Source organism: Schistocerca serialis, unplaced genomic scaffold, assembly GCF_023864345.2.
Source record: "Schistocerca serialis cubense isolate TAMUIC-IGC-003099 unplaced genomic scaffold, iqSchSeri2.2 HiC_scaffold_1400, whole genome shotgun sequence".
Classification (NCBI taxonomy): Eukaryota; Metazoa; Arthropoda; class Insecta; order Orthoptera; family Acrididae; genus Schistocerca; species Schistocerca serialis.
Genome location: NW_026047626.1, coordinates 5,104,657 through 5,123,747, shown reverse-complemented (window position 1 = coordinate 5,123,747; position 19,091 = coordinate 5,104,657). Strand labels below are relative to the sequence as shown.

At 44.7% G+C, this 19,091-nt stretch overlaps 1 protein-coding gene across 1 annotated transcript in view; it reads left to right on the top strand.

Moving 5' to 3' along the window:
• LOC126442674 (phosphatidylinositol phosphatase PTPRQ-like) overlaps positions 1-11,561 on the top strand; it is a 402,005-nt gene extending 390,444 nt beyond the window's left edge. The window contains exon 18 of the mRNA XM_050090726.1: positions 11,281-11,561. Within this exon, the coding sequence (XP_049946683.1) occupies positions 11,281-11,439 (159 nt within the window). The 3' untranslated portion in view covers positions 11,440-11,561. The remainder of the gene's footprint in view (positions 1-11,280) is intronic.
• Positions 11,562-19,091: the final 7,530 nt, after the last annotated feature.

Genomic DNA, 19,091 nt, shown 5'->3' with positions numbered 1-19,091 from the left:
CTGGCAACGTATTGCTTCCTCACATACATAGTTGAAATTACCATCATCAGAAAATCAAGGAAATCTGAACTTATACGGAAACATACCGACATCCATTCTTCTGTATACCGTTCGGGAAGGAATCAGGAAAGGAGAAGCACGACAGTGGCATAGAAAGTTTCTCTGATCATGCACCATATGGAGGCTTGTTGACTGCAGTTATTGCTTGAAAAGTTCTGGGGTAAGGTTGCAGGTAGCTGTACGATGTTCTAATGTACACAGTTTCCCACTGATAACAATATGGCAAGATAAATTCCGTTTGCGTTTCATTGGAGAAATATATTATACTAGAACTGACGTGTGATTACATTTTCACGCAATTTGCATAGATCCTGAAAAATAAGTACTCAGAACAACCACCTCTGGCTGTAATAACGACCTTGATACGCCTCGACATTGAGCCAAACAGAGTTCGGATGGCGTGTACCACACCTCATGAAGAGTAGTGACTGGCGTATTGTGACGAGCCAGTTGCTCGGCAACCGTTGACCAGACGTTTTCAGTTGGTGAGAGATCCAGACAATGTGTTGGCCAGGACAGCAGTCGAACATTTTCTGTATCCAGAAAGACCTGTACGGGACCTGCAACATGTGGTCGTGCATTATCCTTCTGAAATGTAGGGTTTTGCAGGGATCGAATGAAGGGTAGAGCCACGGGTCGTAACACATCTGAAATGTAACGTCCACTGTTCAAAGTGCCGTCAATGAGAACAAGAGGTGACCGAGACGTGTAACCAGTGGCACCCCATACCATCACGCCGGGTGATACGCCAGTATGGCGATGACGAATACACGCTTCCAATGTGCGATCACCTCGATGTCGCTAAACACGAATGCGACGATCGCAATGCTGTAAACAGAGCCTGGGTCCATCCGGAAAAATGACGGTTTGTCATTCGTGCACCCAGGTTCATCGTCGAGTACACCATCGCAGGCGCCCCTGTCTGTGATGCAGCGTCAAGGGAAACCACAGCCGTGATCTCAGTGCTGATACTCCATGCTGCTGCAAACGTCGTCGAACTGTTCGTGGAAATGGTTGTTGTCTTGCAAACGTCACCATCTGTTCACTCAGGGACCGAGACGTAGCTGCACGATCCGTTACAGCCATGCGGATAAGATGGCTGCCATCTCGACTGCTAGTGATACGAGGCCGTTGGGATCCAGAATGGCGTTCCATATTACCCTCCTTATCCCACCGACTCCATATTCTGCTAACAGTTATTGGATCTCGACCAACGCGAGCATCAATGTCCCGATAGGCTACAATCCGACCTTTATCAAAATCGGAAACGTGATGGTACGCATTTCTCCACCTTACACGAGGCATCACAACAACGTTTCACCAGGCAAAACCGGTCAACTGCTGTTTGTGTATGAGAAATCGGTTGGAACAGTTTATCAAGTCAGCACGTTGTAGGTGTCGCCACCGTCGCCAACCTTGTGTGAATGCTCTGAAAATCTAATCATTTGCATATCACAGCATCTTCTACCTATCGGTTAAATTTCGCGTCTCTAGCACGTCATCTTCGTGGTGTAGCGCAATTTTAATGGCCGCTATTGTTACATGTACACTAGGTCAGATGCTGAATGTACACTAGGTCAGATGCTGAACACATGTGCACAGTATGCAGAAAACCGACGAAGTGACTGGAGATAGAAGGAGAAATGTCCTAGGAACATGTGTCCAGACATTGAAAGTGTTCGTGCAACGACAATAAATTGTCCGAGAACACAGTACAGAGCTGCTTCGTATCCGCGTCACAACGGATGTTGAAAGTGGTTCCAACGCCATGCACGCATTCACACATCGAATCATGGATTGCTGTACCGTTTGACACGTTCCAGCCTCTCTCCGAGCTGCGTCATACGCGCTGTGAACATTCTGTTGAAGGGACTGCACATCAGGCACCGGTGCAGCATGCACGACGATTTTCAGATGGCCCCAGTGATAAAAAAAAAAACCTGTCGGCTTTAAGTCCAGTGATCTAGCAGGCGGTGCTGCAGGGTCTCTGTGTCCTATCCACAGTCCGATGAAGATGCTGTTGGTGTGTTGGTGAGCTGTAATGCGGACGTGCGGTATTGTTTTGTCACGCAGAAACCACATAACCTGTCATGTTGCCAAAGGCACATTTTCAAGAAGCAGAGGTACATTCCTCCACCGAGGCGTTGTGGTTCAAATGGTTCAAATGGCTCTGAGCACTATGGGACTTAACATCTATGGTCATCAGTCCCCTAGAACTACTTAAACCTAACTAACCTATCACACAACACCCAGTGAGGCATTGTGGAATAATAACTGGCCCAAGTATGTGTTCGCCAAGAATTCCTGTCAACACACTCAAGCTGAAACGATGCCGATGGGATGACTATAATGCAGGCTGATGATGGCAGTTCTGCTAAAGGTTGCTTCATCAGTAAAGAGGACTGATGACAGAAATCCAATAATGGTGACGATCTGGTGCAAAAACCATTGGGAAAATCCTTCCTGTACAAGGTCTACGTCTACATCTACATTTCGCAAGCCACACAACGGTGTGTAGCGGAGGGCACTTTACGTGCCACTGTCGTTACCTCCCTTTCCTGTTCCAGTCGCGTATGGTTCGCGGGAAGAACGACTGCCGGAAAGCCTCCGTGCGCGCTCGAATCTCTCTAATTTTACATTCGTGATCTCCTTGGAAGGTATGAGTAGGGGGAAGCAATATATTCGATACCTCATCCAGAAACGCACCCTCTCGAAACCTGGACAGCAAGCTACACTGCAATGCAGAGCGTCTCTCTTGCAGAGTATGCCACTCGAGTTTGCTAAACATCTCCGTAACGCTATCACGCTAACCAAATAACCCTGTGACGAAACGCACCGCTCTTCTTTGGAACTTTCTATCTCCTCTGTCAACCCGACCTGGTACGGATCCCACACTGATGAGCAATACTCAAGTAGAGCTACCTCCTTTGTTGATGGACTACATTTTCTGAGGACTCTCCCAATGACTCTCAACCTGGCACCCGCCTTACCAACGAGTGTCGTCGTAACTGCCGTCTGCTTCACGTCTGCTGTGCAGCGAGCTACCTTAATTTAAGTATTAACTGTATTTTTCTTACTTGTCACTTCTTCTTCCGTGTGTATTTGCTTTTAGGAAGCTTTAATTGTCGGGTGCTATTAATAGTGTTCCATAGATTTCGTGTTTGTATTGAATACAGTCAGAGAGAGTCCCTTTAGTCAGCCATAGTGCCAGTAGAGTCAGTGTCGTCGTAACTGCCGTCTGCTTCACGTCTGCTGTGCAGCGAGCTACCTTAATTTAAGTATTAACTGTATTTTTCTTACTTGTCACTTCTTCTTCCGTGTGTATTTGCTTTTAGGAAGCTTTAATTGTCGGGTGCTATTAATAGTGTTCCATAGATTTCGTGTTTGTTTTGAATACAGTCAGAGAGAGTCCCTTTAGTCAGCCATAGTGCCAGTAGAGTCAGTGTCGTCGTAACTGCCGTCTGCTTCACGTCTGCTGTGCAGCGAGCTACCTTAATTTAAGTATTAACTGTATTTTTCTTACTTGTCACTTCTTCTTCCGTGTGTATTTGCTTTTAGGAAGCTTTAATTGTCGGGTGCTATTAATAGTGTTCCATAGATTTCGTGTTTGTATTGAATACAGTCAGAGAGAGTCCCTTTAGTCAGCCATAGTGCCAGTAGAGTCAGTGTCGTCGTAACTGCCGTCTGCTTCACGTCTGCTGTGCAGCGAGCTACCTTAATTTAAGTATTAACTGTATTTTTCTTACTTGTCACTTCTTCTTCCGTGTGTATTTGCTTTTAGGAAGCTTTAATTGTCGGGTGCTATTAATAGTGTTCCATAGATTTCGTGTTTGTTTTGAATACAGTCAGAGAGAGTCCCTTTAGTCAGCCATAGTGCCAGTAGAGTCAGTGTCGTCGTAACTGCCGTCTGCTTCACGTCTGCTGTGCAGCGAGCTACCTTAATTTAAGTATTAACTGTATTTTTCTTACTTGTCACTTCTTCTTCCGTGTGTATTTGCTTTTAGGAAGCTTTAATTGTCGGGTGCTATTAATAGTGTTCCATAGATTTCGTGTTTGTTTTGAATACAGTCAGAGAGAGTCCCTTTAGTCAGCCATAGTGCCAGTAGAGTCAGTGTCGTCGTAACTGCCGTCTGCTTCACGTCTGCTGTGCAGCGAGCTACCTTAATTTAAGTATTAACTGTATTTTTCTTACTTGTCACTTCTTCTTCCGTGTGTATTTGCTTTTAGGAAGCTTTAATTGTCGGGTGCTATTAATAGTGTTCCATAGATTTCGTGTTTGTTTTGAATACAGTCAGAGAGAGTCCCTTTAGTCAGCCATAGTGCCAGTAGAGTCAGTGTCGTCGTAACTGCCGTCTGCTTCACGTCTGCTGTGCAGCGAGCTACCTTAATTTAAGTATTAACTGTATTTTTCTTACTTGTCACTTCTTCTTCCGTGTGTATTTGCTTTTAGGAAGCTTTAATTGTCGGGTGCTATTAATACTGTTCCATAGATTTCGTGTTTGTTTTGAATACAGTCAGAGAGAGTCCCTTTAGTCAGCCATAGTGCCAGTAGAGTCAGTGTCGTCGTAACTGCCGTCTGCTTCACGTCTGCTGTGCAGCGAGCTACCTTAATTTAAGTATTAACTGTATTTTTCTTACTTGTCACTTCTTCTTCCGTGTGTATTTGCTTTTAGGAAGCTTTAATTGTCGGGTGCTATTAATAGTGTTCCATAGATTTCGTGTTTGTTTTGAATACAGTCAGAGTGAGTCCCTTTAGTCAACCGTAGTGCCAGTAGTGCTAGTGTTTGTTTGCAATACAGTCCAGAGACAGGTAGTGCTATTTTCATTGTTTTCTACAAGAAGTGCCTAGCAACCACAGTTTAGGGAATAAACAGCCGCCTTTAGTGAATTAGCAGTCTAGTTAAAGGTTGATTAACTCTCTTCAGTAAATTGATTCCTTAGGCTGGATAGGATGTGTGACTGCTGTGTACGGACGCAGGAGGAGCTGGCCACTGTTCGCGAACAGCTGAGCGTGTTGATGGCCGCGGTCAGCCGTCTTCAGGCTGCTGCCTCGGAGTGTAGCGGCAGTGGGGAGTCTGGTGCGTCGCAAGGTACACCCCAGGTGTTACATGCTTCACCCACTGTCCCTGCTGTCGAGACATCTTCGCGTGTACTGGGCGCGGTTGGGCCACCCTCTCCCCAAGGGGAGTGGCGGGTTCAGCGGCGTTCGCGGCGCACGAGGCGGAGGGTCAATGTGGAGGCTGGCCGTGTGGCGTCGCCCGCTCTGCTTGTGAGTGGACATGTGGCCGCTCCTTCAGCAAGGTCCGAGCAGGCACACGGGGGGAGGGGTTTATTAGTTATTGGGAGCTCCAACGTTAGGCGGGTGATGGAGCCCCTTAGGGAAATAGCGGGAAGGTCGGGGAAGAAGGCCAGTGTTCACTCTGTCTGCTTGCCAGGGGTCTCATCCGAGATGTGGAGGAGGCCCTGCCGGCGGCCATAGAGAGCACTGGGTGCACTCGACTGCAAATTGTTGCTCATTTCGGCACCAATGACTCCTGCCGTTTGGGTTCAGAGGTCATCCTCAGTTCGTACGAGCGGTTGGCGGAGTTGGTGAAGGCGGAAAGCCCCGCTCGCGTGGTGAAATCAGAGTTAACTATTTGTAGTATCGTTCCCAGAACCGATCGCGGTCCTCTGGTTTGGAGCCGAGTGGAAGGCTTAAACCAGAGGCTCAGACGATTCTACGGAGATCTGGGGTGCAAATTTCCCGACCTCCGCTATCGGGTGGAGAAATGTAGGGTCCCCCTGAATAGGTCAGGCGTGCACTACACGCCGGAAGCGGCTACAAGGGTAGCGGAGTACGTGTGGAGTGTACATGGGGGTTTTTTAGGTTAGAGAATCCCCTCCCTAGGCCCGGCAAGACGCCTCCTGAGACGCAGCAAGGTAGGAGTAGGCAAAATGCAACAGGGAATAACAATATTAATGTGCTAATAGTAAACTGCAGGAGCGTCTAAAGAAAGGTCCCAGAACTGCTCTCATTAATAAACGGTCACAACGCTCATATAGTACTAGGGACAGAAAGTTGGCTGAAACCAGACGTAAATAGTAATGAAATCGTAAACTCAGATTGGAATGTATACCGCAGAGACCGGCTGGACAGTGAAGGGGGAGGCGTGTTTACGGCGATAAGAAGTGCAATACTATCGAAGGAAATTGACGGAGATCCGAAATGTGAAATGATTTGGGTGAAGGTCACGGTTAAAGCAGGCTCAGACATGGTAATTGGATGTCTCTATAGGCCCCCTGGCTCAGCAGCTGTTGTGGCTGAGCACCTGATGGATAATTTGGAAAATATTTCGAGTAGATTTCCCCACCATGTTATAGTTCTGGGTGGAGATTTTAATTTGCCGGATATAGACTGGGAGACTCAGACGTTCATAACGGGTGGCAGAGACAAAGAATCCAGTGAAATTTTTTTAAGTGCTTTATCTGAAAACTACCTTGAGCAGTTAAACAGAGAACCGACTCGTGGCGATAACATATTAGACCTTCTGGTGACAAACAGACCCGAACTATTTGAAAAAGTTAACGCAGAACAGGGAATACGCGATCATAAAGCGGTTACGTCATCGATTATTTCAGCCGTAAATAGGAATATTAAAAAGGGTAGGAAGATTTTTCTGTTTAGAAAAAGTGACAGAAAGCAGATTTCAGAGTACCTGTTGGCTCAACACAAAAGTTTTGTCTCAAGTACAGATAGCGTTGAGGATCAGTGGACAAAGTTCAAAACCGTCGTACATAATGCGTTAGATGAGTATGTACCAAGCAAGATCGTAAGAGATGGAAAAGAGCCACCGTGGTACAACAACCAAGTTAGAAAACTGCTGCGGAAGCAAAGGGAACTTCACAGCAAACATAAACATAGCCAAAGCCTTGCACACAAACAAAAATTACGCGAAGTGAAATGTAGTGTGAGGAGGGCTATGCGAGAGGCGTTCAATGAATTCGAAAGTAAAGTTCTATGTACTGACATGGCAGAAAATCCTAAGAAATTTTGGTCTTATGTCAAAGCGGTAGGTGGATCAAAACAAAATGTCCAGACACTCTGTGACCAAAATGGTACAGAAACAGAGGATGACAGACTAAAGGCCGAAATACTAAATGTCTTTTTCCAAAGTTGTTTCACAGAGGAAGATTGCACTGTAGTTCCTTCTCTAGATTGTCGCACAGATGACAAAATGGTAGATATCGAAATAGACGAAAGAGGGATAGAGAAACAATTAAAATCGCTCAAAAGAGGAAAGGCCTCTGGACCTGATGGGATACCAGTTCGATTTTACACAGAGTACGCGAAGGAACTTGCCCCCCTTCTTGCAGCGGTGTACCGTAGGTCTCTAGAAGAGCGTAGCGTTCCAAAGGATTGGAAAAGGGCATAGGTCATCCCCGTTTTCAAGAAGGGACGTCGAGCAGATGCGCAGAACTATAGACCTATATCTCTAACGTCGATCAGTTGTAGAATTTTGGAACACGTATTGTGTTCGAGTATAATGACTTTTCTGGAGACTAGACATCTACTCTGTAGGAATCAGCATGGGTTTCTAAAAAGACGGTCATGTGAAACCCAGCTCGCGCTATTCGTCCACGAGACTCAGAGGGCCGTAGACACGGGTTCACAGGTAGATACCGTGTTTCTTGACTTCCGCAAGGCGTTCGATACAGTTCCCCACAGTCGTTTACTGAACAAAGTAAGAGCATATGGACTATCAGACCAATTGTATGATTGAATTGAGGAGTTCCTAGATAACAGGACGCAGCATGTCATTCTCAATGGAGAGAAGTCTTCCGAAGTAAGAGTGATTTCAGGTGTGCCGCAGGGGAGTGTCGTAGGACCGTTCCTATTCACAATATACATAAATGACCTGGTGGATGACATCGGCAGTTCACTGAGGCTTTTTGCAGATGATGCTGTGGTGTATCGAGAGGTTGTAACAATGGAAAATTGTACTGAAATGCAAGAGGATCTGCAGCGAATTGACGCATGGTGCAGGGAATGGCAATTGAATCTCAGTGTAGACAAGTGTAATGTGCTGCGAATACACAGAAAGATAGATCCTTTATCATTTAGCTACAAAATAGCAGGTCAGCAACTGGAAGCAGTTAATACCATAAATTATCTGGGAGTACGCATTAGGAGTGATTTAAAATGGAATGATCATATGATGTTGATCGTCGGTAAAGCAGATGCCAGACTGAGACTCATTGGAAGAATCCTAAGGAAATGCAATCCGAAAACAAAGGAAGTAGGTTACAGTACGCTTGTTCGTCCACTGCTTGAATACTGCTCAGCAGTGTGGGATCCGTACCAGATAGGGTTGATAGAAGATATAGAGCAGATCCAACGGAGAGCAGCGCGCTTCGTTACAGGATCATTTAGTAATCGCGAAAGCGTTACGGAGATGATAGATAAACTCCAGTGGAAGACTCTGCAGGAGAGACGCTCAGTAGCTCGGTATGGGCTTTTGTCAAAGTTTCGAGAAATGAGGAAGCTAGTGGGGTGGGTCACGCGTTTGCGAATCTACAGATATTGGTTGAAGGAAAGAGGAAGCTTGATGTTGGAAGTGCACGCCACTGAGATTGGAGGGTCGCCCACTCTGAAAATCATCTCACATGGTGATCAGTAGCAGATCTGACAACAGAGGGCAATGCTGGTGAAGGTGCACACTGTTCAGCACACTCTACTGAACAAGGGGTTTTGCTGGGAACGACCTCTAAATGTTGTCACGTTGACCCAACAATATCATTCATTATATTTCATGTGCGAGTGAGATCATCGACATTGGACCTGAGATAAATGGAAACGTGTCACCTGGACAACTGAGTCACGTATCTTCTCATACTAACAGGACCGTCAGGCCAAGATAAGCTATTAGCCAGATTGCAGCTGCCTGAAGGGTGCACAGCACCACAGACGCAGGTCATTTGGGGCTGTATTATGCTATGCAGAACACACAGCTGGGATTGCACAGGAGGTGTGCTAGTAATCAAAGGCACTATGACAGCTGTGGACTATGAGAACATTAGTGTGGACCACCTGCTGCCCTTGCCACTCGACATCATACACAATTGCGATGACAAAAGGTCAAGCACTGCATTACACTAGATTACTATTCTAAGACTACAATATGATCAGTCCATTCCACCACATATATCCACATACACCTTGGAAGATGAGCTATGACTGTGCAGTTGGTGGATCGACTTAGTAGAGCCCACTCAGCAAGTGCTGGGAATTCTGAATGGATGTATGCAGTCTGCCAGGAACAGAACTAATGATGAGAGAATTGGATTAACTTGCTGGTTGTTCATTAATTCTCCAGCAAGTGAGTATATCGCAGTTACATGGCTTTACAATAAGCTCTCAACGATAGACAGCAGCCAGGTTCCACATTTACCTTTCACACCAACGCTACGAAAGTCACAGAGCACATCACACGTAGAAATTACACTCTTCTCAGTCTTTGTTTACAGCAACGTATTTTTATGTAAAGACTCACTTAACAAATAACTACCTTCTTAATAAACTTAAAATATCTCCACTATATAAACCCGAGCTCACTGAAGTTATTTTGTCTATTCGCATAAGGGAATTGGACACGAAATGTTGGGGAGATACAGCCTGTCCACAAAATGAAAAGTGAGAGCTGCTGATGGTGCGGGAAGCCGACGTTCCTGGAAGAATGCTTCAGCCACCGTGCGGGCTGGCAAGAATCAATTGTTCCTCTAGACTGTAGAACAGTATACAGAGACTTACGGAGAGACTGTCGATATGCGTTAGTTGCGTTGGTACTGTTAGTAACTCATATCTGTATTCTATGCGATATGCGTTTGTTGCGTTAGTACTGTTAGTAACTCATATCTGTATTGCATGTCGATTAACACATTTTGTGGGAGGTAAGCAAGCCCACACATGTCTGCGCACTGCATTGCCTGTTATTCATAAGGTGTACTATGGTGAGTATGCATAATCTTCTGAAACATCCTGCAGTTGCTTCTTGTGACGTAGTGGGATAATGGCATGGGGAATAATCACATCGCACTTCAGTTTGCAGTCCAATGATGGATGGTACTGTGTGACCACACTGCGCTTCCACCCACCCTCCACCCCCACCCTCTCCACTCTGTTGCATCCCCAGAACAAAATCTATCCCTCAGTGTGGCTCTTCTGCACGTGTATATGGTACACAGTCTAATATTTCTTATTAATCCATTTCATTATAGAGCACTCACTAACTTTATTCCATTCTAAAACTATTTTTGATAATTTGTGGTTCCTTCATCATCGAGACAGCAGGAACGATAAGCCCTAGACAAAAACTGAATGGGACCTCTTTTGCAGGATATTTAACATAATGTAATTTTGTACTGAGAAGGATTTTCACTTCAAGAAAAACATAAAAAAAGTTAACTCCACCAACCCCAATGCTCATTTTTAGTATGATGTTCATGACACTCTACCCTTACCACTGTACAAAAATTTGCGACTACAAGAATTTTTCCAATATTCCTCCATTTTTGGTCTTCTTTCACTGAGTGGATGATAGCGATTATACTTTGACGTATTGAGCACCAAAATTAACCTGAGTTGCACCTGTGCAACACATCTGGGGCGCTATAGGGCATCAACTCTACACACACAAACCAGCGGCTCATGGTTACACCGTCTACGTGACGCGTGGCAAGGCGTCTGCAAACCTACCAACGAATTCCTGAATTCATGCCACACAGCTCTAGTGTTCTTCAAAGGTGGACAAACGTGATGTCAATCAGCTGATCGCAGTTTTTTGCTTTATCAGCTTGTTATTGTAATATAAATTAAGTACAGTAAAACACACACTCCATTTCAAGAACGTGGAAAACGCATGAGTAGAAACTCAATATCACACACTTCACACTTTTCTTTCTTCAGTGTGTCATATAATTCGTGAGAAAACTGATAATTTTAGTTTAATTTTCCTTACCTCATAATAACATAATGAGGAGTATATATTTTTTGTTATCAATTATTCCGCTATAAATAAAAAAACCAAGAATTATTGGGATACTTTAAGTATTTAATTTAAAAGTTTGTTTTTATACTTACATACTTTTACCATTGTCACTTATTTTGGTACTCTACAGACACTAGAATATCTCCAAAACAGTTCACACGTGAAATAAATTTAAGTGTCTTTGCTTATATTTCAGGAAGAAGTAGAGAATCAATCTGTTGTCACATTCCATTTAAAAGAAATGGGATTTGTATCAACAGAAATTCAATTCCAGAAATATGCCCTTATATTGATTCAAGAATACATGGGAAACCGAAGTATGGACATTTTTATAACAGAGGAAACGGAAGTTTAAATGGAAGAGAGAAGAATTTAGCATCAGTGTTATAAGTCAAAAACATATTCTTGCTATATCGATGAAACTATAACATTTATATGTATCTTTAATTTGTGGATTAAAATAGTTGTTAAACAATCTTTCACCTTCATCCTATTATTCTTACAGAAAATAAAATTTTTGAGAGAATTACCCTTTTATTATTGATTCATCCTTGGAATCCTGCTCACAGCACACTACATTTGAATGGTTTCAGTGGTCAAGGGTATCACAGAATAAAAACAGCCAACACAGTAGTGATATTCATAATAAGGAACATGAATGTAATGAATTTATGATTCTAAGTAAATCCACGTTGAAAATGTCAATATATGAAACTAAAAAGTGGAGTTCATCCAGCAATTAGACCTCAACAACACACTGAACATAAAAGGACGTCCACCAGGTGAATTCTACAGGCAGTAGAAGGCTGTGTTCATACATTTGGGGCAAAATTCTCTTCACAGCAGGACTGGGAAGGAACATATCAATGCAACAAGAAATGTGACTGAGCACTTATGTTTGCAAATGGTGGCGAGAGATACAGTAACCAAGCAGATATAATAACACAAAATAATCTGCATAATTGAGGAACTTTGTAATACATCAAGATCATTGTCACAGATGCATTTAAATTGTCAATAAATATCCCAGTAGATATAATTTGCATTACAATAGCTGTGCACTATAACCACTAGTGACGCTGCAACAGATGGCGATATGGCACGGCTGTCAAAGTACTGGATGTGCTACCCATTGGTGACAAGTGATGATAGGTTAGGCCTTCAATGCGGGACAACAGCGTGAGCAAGTGGTGGCACAACAGTCCAGTGATACACGCACGGCCAGTAGTGTGCCAGCAATTTTTGTGGTAGCAAAGCATGTGTACTGTGCATTGGATGGTCGGTAGCTCGGATGTGGCTGAGATTTGAGGCACGCTGGTGAGCAGCCTCTGAAGCCAAGGCCCTCTGTTGATACCCAGAAGTTAGTTGGTGTTACCCTGAGGTTTGACGGCTCTAGTTCAGGTCTTGGCAGCATCAGATGTAGGAGAGGTCTGTATGCCAGTGGGTAGCAAATGTAGCAGTTGGTTGAGGTTGGGTCACCCACTTCAGGTTATTGGCTGACCTGGAGTACTTTTTGGCATTAGCAGCAGTCAAAGACAATGCCCTGCTAATACTGGGCTGTCAATGTTTGTGACCAGTTTCCCAGCTTTTTTTGTGACTGATCCCACCTCAGACCATATATGGACTGAGGCAGGGTAATATAAGGTCACGGTATGAGGTTATTCAGCTCGCTAGTGCAGCTGCCTCAGCAGTATTCTGATCTGGCAGTACGATTCTGCAAGTAGCGAGCTGGTCTGCCCAGCTACAGGCATGGACTGAGAGACGGTGCAACTCTCTTCCTCTCTCAGAAGATCCAGTCCACTAGATCTCAGGCTGTTGCTAAATTTGTAAATTCGTTAGATCATACAGCATGTAGTTGGGGACACTAACGTCTACTTAAGTCGTAGTGGTGACCGACTCACTCAGTATCTGCTGCATTTGGGGTATGGTGGATGATTCTCTGCTGTAGACGGACAGAGACTTTACAGGTAAGGACCAGGATTACCTGAAGACGAGATTCCTGTCGTCGTGACTCAGTGCTGGTATCTTCTGAATGTGTTGAAACGTTTGCTTTACATAAGTTTACAGCTTGAACATTTAGCTATTTTTCGACATAATCACCATGTCTGTCGATGCATTTTTGTAGACGCTGTGACAGTCTTTGTATGCCCGTGTCATACCAGGTTGCCGTCATGCTGTGCAGAAAGTTATGGACCCCTTCTTTCACCTCGTCGTCGGAGCTGAAACGCTTTCCGGCCAGATGTTCTTTTAACCTAGGGAACAGGTGATAGTCACTGGGGGCCAAGCCAGAACTGTAGGGTGGGTGGGTGATTATGTTCCACTGAAACTGTTGCCGGAGAGCAACGTTTTGCCGAGCGATATATGGGCGAACATTGTAATGGAGAATGTGTACTCCCTTGTTCAACATTCCTCTTCTCCAGTTCTGAATTGCCCGTTTGAGTTTTTTCAGTGTCAGCGTTAATTGTGGGCCCAGCGCTTCAGCCACAGCGTCTACAAAAATGCATCGACAGAAATGGTGATTATGTTGAAAAATAGCCATATTTTCAAGCAGTAAACTGATATAAACCATTGTAGAAATAAACAGGTCTGTGTACTTATAAAGAAATAGGTGACCTTACCTTTGGGATTACCCTGGCATTTGCGGTAACTGTACCCAGATGACATACATAGTATACTCAGTGAAATCCTGCGCTCTGAAAATAGGATAGTGTGGCGAGGAAGGCCACCGGCATTCCTCCGCACCTGTCCCTCGTAGAAATAACTTCATATCACACATCTGAGACAGTCTGGATCTCCCTGGCGGGTATACCGGGAGTCTCATTTATCTTGATCACCCTAAATAACAGTTTATCCAGATGCTAATTACAAAATGTTTCAAGCAAATGATCTTTATCCGTCGGGGGGACATCAATCAGCATTATTGCCTTCGTTGTAGCTTTGTTTTTTAATTAGCACCCTTAATTTTTTATTCGGTAATTCATTTTCTCTTCTAAAGACCTATTCAGAAATGTATCACAGTGTACCATTCACTGAAACACAACATTATTAATTACATAACACAACACTGACGTTGACGCTCCCAGTGCTTAATGCAAGTACTCGGCGTAATGGAACACATCCATGTGCTGACGTTGACGGAGGAAAAATGTAAACATAAGTAGAATGCACATCCGTCATTCCATCATTTACCATCAGTTGAAGGGTTTTGTGAGTAGAATGTACACCAACGAAGAGAAGGTAGAAATGGGGAATGTAAGTTAGCAGAACAGTAATTCCAATACTGTTTTCTTATGTACGGGTACATTTAGTATAGTAGTTTAGTCCTGTTAAATACTGTTGTGTAGAGTAGGTATACAGCAAAGGCTGTCCTTCCTACAAACTGCATGGATATAACGTTTCTTTTATTGTTGTTCTTGTTATTGTTGTTGAAAGTAGGCGAACTGCCACGCAGGCAGCGGAACTGTACAGAGAGCCATATCCTGACAAGAACCCACCTTCCCGACGGATGTTTTCTCGTCTTGTTCTACGCTTCAGGAAACGGGAAGTTTAACCCACGACAACCGAACCGTCGTAGCACTCGCACAGACGAAGCTGCCGAAGTTCCTGTTCTCGCTTCCGTTGCTATGAATCCACATGTGTGCACACGACTGCTTGAACACGAGATTAGCATTCCTAAAACCAGTCTTACACGTCACCGGTTCCATCCTTACCATGTACACCTACATCAAGAATTGCATGGGAATGATTTACAGAATTGTGTACATTCTGTCAGTAGGCACAGCAGCAAATCCTCGCCAACTTCTTCTCCAATGTTCTGTTCACCGATGATGTTCCTTCTCAAACAAAGGACAGGTAAATACAAGGAAACCGCATTATTGGTCCAGCGACAACCCATGATGGCTTCGACAGGTGGAACATCTGCGTCAACGGAGGGTTAACGACTGGTGCGAGATGCTTGGTACCACAATTATTGGCCCTTATTTCATCAATGGTAGTCCAAACGGCACAGCGTATGCCAACTTCCTCGACCAAATTCTTCCTCCTCTTCTGGATGAAGTGCCGCTAAGAACCAGAATGCTTATGTGGTATCAACACAATGGATGTCCAGCACATAATGCCTTGCGTGCTCGTCGCGTTCTGAAGCGAAGGTATCCTGCAAGATGGATTGGTCGAGGAGAAGCAATTACTTGGCCTGCTAGATCTCCTGATTTACATCCTCTGGACATTTTTCTTTGGGGATGCATTAAAGACGTTGTCTATCGCGATATAACAACAGTTCCAGAGGACATGCAGGAACGTATCGTGCTTGCTTCTAATTCTCTTCAGCAGGCAACACTGGAAGCAGTAAATAATTCTTCCATTCAACAAGTTCACCAGTGTATTGGTGTCCAGGGTCACCCCTTTGAGCATTTTTGAATGGTCTACTCCAGGGCAGTGGTACCGCAGAGTCAGTCAATTTTGTGTTATGTTTCTACTTGGTTTGCATTTATTTTCCGACAGCTCCAGCAAGTAGACGAGTTTCTAATCACGGGCTCCAAGTCAATGTTGTGCTATGTAATTAATAACGTTGTGTTTCAGTGAATGGATTCAGTGAATCATACCGCTGTTCATACCTCTGTAAAAAACAAAGCTCCAACGTAGGAAATCATGCTGATTGAACATTTGCTAGAAACATTTTGTAATTTTCATCTGGACAACAGTTATTTAGAGTGTTCAAGGTAAATGGGACACCCTGTATAGTAATTTACTCTACTTTACATCGTCGCATTCCGTCTGCTGATAACTTTGTGACCAAGTACTGCTTTCTTTCTGATCTACCATGAAATCATTACGTGGTAAAAGCACACTCAGTCACCTGCTACAATCTCTTGCACGGTCGCTTACTCTGGAGTCTTGTAATTTACCAATTAGCTGAAACCATTTGCGTTTTTACAGGATTGGGAGGAGTCCCTTATTTGTCCGACTTTCTCTTATAACACATTTCATATCTCCTTCTACTTATGGTCATACCATCTGAGCCGTGGTAAAAAAAAAAAAAAAAAAAAAAATCTGTTTGAAGAGCGCGCCGCAGCGCATTGTGTGAAGAAGTCGCCCTCCATTTCTGGCGGTGGCGCCGCTGCGGTAATTGCAGCTTTTGTGTCTCCCTCTGGTGGCAAAGCGGAAAGGTTGCCTGTTCACGTGCATTTAACGGGTGCTATGAGCTCGGTAGAGGGGATAGTCGGAGTGAGGCTAGGTCAGTCTCGCGTCACCATATGCTGGTCTGTCTCTCGTTTGCATTTGTGCGGCAGTTAGTGTCTGTCTGTCGTCGGAGTGCTAGTACGTCTGTCGTCTGGATAAAACTTTAAAGCAAGAAAATGGGAGTCTTGCCACTCCGCCAGTAAGAGAACTCAGCGAGTGGTCGCCCGGTCGGGGCTGAGTTCCTGCATCTGAGCCTGGCGTTAGGCCGCCAGTCTGGTCGAGTTGCTCGTTCAATGGTCATTGGCGGTTGGATCGGTCGGATGGTCGGTCGCGCAGTGAGACACAAGGTGACTTTGTCCGCCTTGAGCGTCGGTGCATGTGAGGTCCCCACGTGAGTCCAGTGGGCAGCGCCGTATAGAAAGGGGTAATGCGTTCGCGGTTCACACGAGAGCAACAGGAGCGAAACCACGATATCGGGCCGGCCGGGGCGAGCTGCGACGCCGTGAGACGGGAGAGCGGCGCGCCTTCCTGCGTCCGTTGAAGCGGCTGGCAGCGGATGGTTCGGGAGAGCGTTGGGGGTGCTGCGCCAGGTCTTCGCCAGATATCGCAGTTTATTAGAAAAGTGATTGGAGATATTTTGTTTCATTTACTTCTTAAATTCTACTTGTTTTCTTAGTGAGGTCACCAGCCGCTTTGTTTTGGGGTCGTCCCACCATTCTTCTCTGTTTGCCCACTCATGGGAAGGTTGTTACTTGTTAATTGGGTGGTCCGTTTTCCCCTTGTGGAATTGGGGAGGTTTAGAGTACTCTGCGGTTCGGGTTGTTTAGTAAACGGTTTCATTTTTGTCACTGTTGACAAGAAGGGAGAAAATCATGCGAATAGAAGTTATCCTACTAACGTCAGTGAAATACTTCTAGCATTATACTACATCAAACTGTAAACTGAAATAAGTTACCAGTAAAGGTTTTGTAGTCATTTTCATTAGTCTCCTGTTACTGGAAGTAGCTCGAAATATGAGACTTTCGTTATACATAATTTTAGTGTGAGACTGTTAACTGGAAGTTGATTGAAGCATAGAGTTGGAAATCTGTCCATCAAGACAGGATAGAGCCATTGGTCATCCACATTGTCCAAGTTCGGATGACCAGCAATTCTGGAGGAATTATTTCGACACTCGGTAAATGCCATAAACATCCACTACACATTTATTTTACATAAAAACGCAGATTACATATTATTTTACAAAAATTTTGAATAGATATCAAAAACAAAACAGTGATTTTTATAGAATATCTTGAGCCAAAGTATTAGGTCGTTTACGTCCAGCATGATCACTTGAGCAGTTCACCTGCATTAGTTTATCCAAAGTCGTTTCTGCCTGGGTTTGAAACCAACGATTATTGTGGCCAATTGCGTTTTGTCTCTGTATTCTTCCCAAGGACATGATTAGCTAACCCGTCATCACATTCGTCATTACAACGAAATGAATACCCCTAGCTGCATACAGGCGTCGATATAAGTAAACAGGGACAGTTGAAAATGTGTGCCCCGACAGGGACTCGAACTCGGGATCTCCTGCTTACAAGGCAGACGCTCTATCTACCTGAGCCACTGAGGACAAAGAGGATAGTGCGACTGCAAGGACTTACCTCTGACACGCCTGCCGTGAGACCCACATTCGCAACTTATTACCCTGCACTAAATGCATAGTGCCCCTGCCCATTATACTCATTACTCGCGGCTATACTGCCGATTTTCATAAGAGTTCGGGCACTTACTTCGCATCAGCACAGAAGAAGATGGTCAACTGGCCAGTGAGCCTTCACTACATATGTATGAAGATGGCATCGGACGTGTCCGAAAGAACAGATGCCATCTTCATATATACATTAGTCATTGCCTGTAGACTAACAACCGGCGGTAATTTCGTCAGATGAAATCATAGCGTAGTCAGGATCGCTGCCATTTCACTGCCAGTCATTTACGTCTTTAACACCTGTGGATGGGAATACTGGAATGTCTAGAAATACTGAAACGAACCACGACGATCCGACATTGCTAGCAGTCTCTTTATCCAGTGTAAAAACTGGAACAGTGGACTCACAGGAGTTCGGTGATAGATTATCCTTCCGCCGTGACACCACTGAAATTCCATCACGAAATTCAGCGGCAATGTCTTTCAAGAATACTTCTCTAACCGTCGTTCGCCACGGATCTAACATTTTGTTCATGGGCTCTTCCATCTTCACTCTCTTTGAGAAAATTTTTACTCACAAGGAGCAGTACAGTGGTCACTTGTTAAGTGACTCCATGCCAGGATCTCTATATTATCGTTGGCTGAATTTAGATAATGACTCTCATCGACATTTGTTTCCGTTATCGTTCTAGAGTATTGAATACAATTACAGTACTTAAAAAAGAAAGATGTCCATTCCAGATGAACTAGCGATACAAATTGATGACTGCTAGATAGACGAAGTTCCACTGTACTCTTCATGCTATATCAGCCGCGGCAGTCTGGACACCTGTCACAGCTCCTGCCTGATGCGAGGCACCCCGCCAGCCGCTGCTGCTGTGTGGGTTGCGTCGCGCAGAGATGAGGCGTTGCCAGGCAGATACACAACTGGCAGATATACAGATGACCGCCTCTCAGCTGCGGAGTGGGCAGAGCGACAGGGAGATGGGAAAGGAAAGGGAAGGCCAAGGCCAAGGCAAGGCAAGGCACAGGGACAAGAAGTAGGGGAAGACAAGGCAAGGGAAGGGCATGGCAGGCAAGGGAAGGGGAAGGCAAGGCAAGGGAAGGCAAGGCAAGCGAAGGAGAAGGGAATG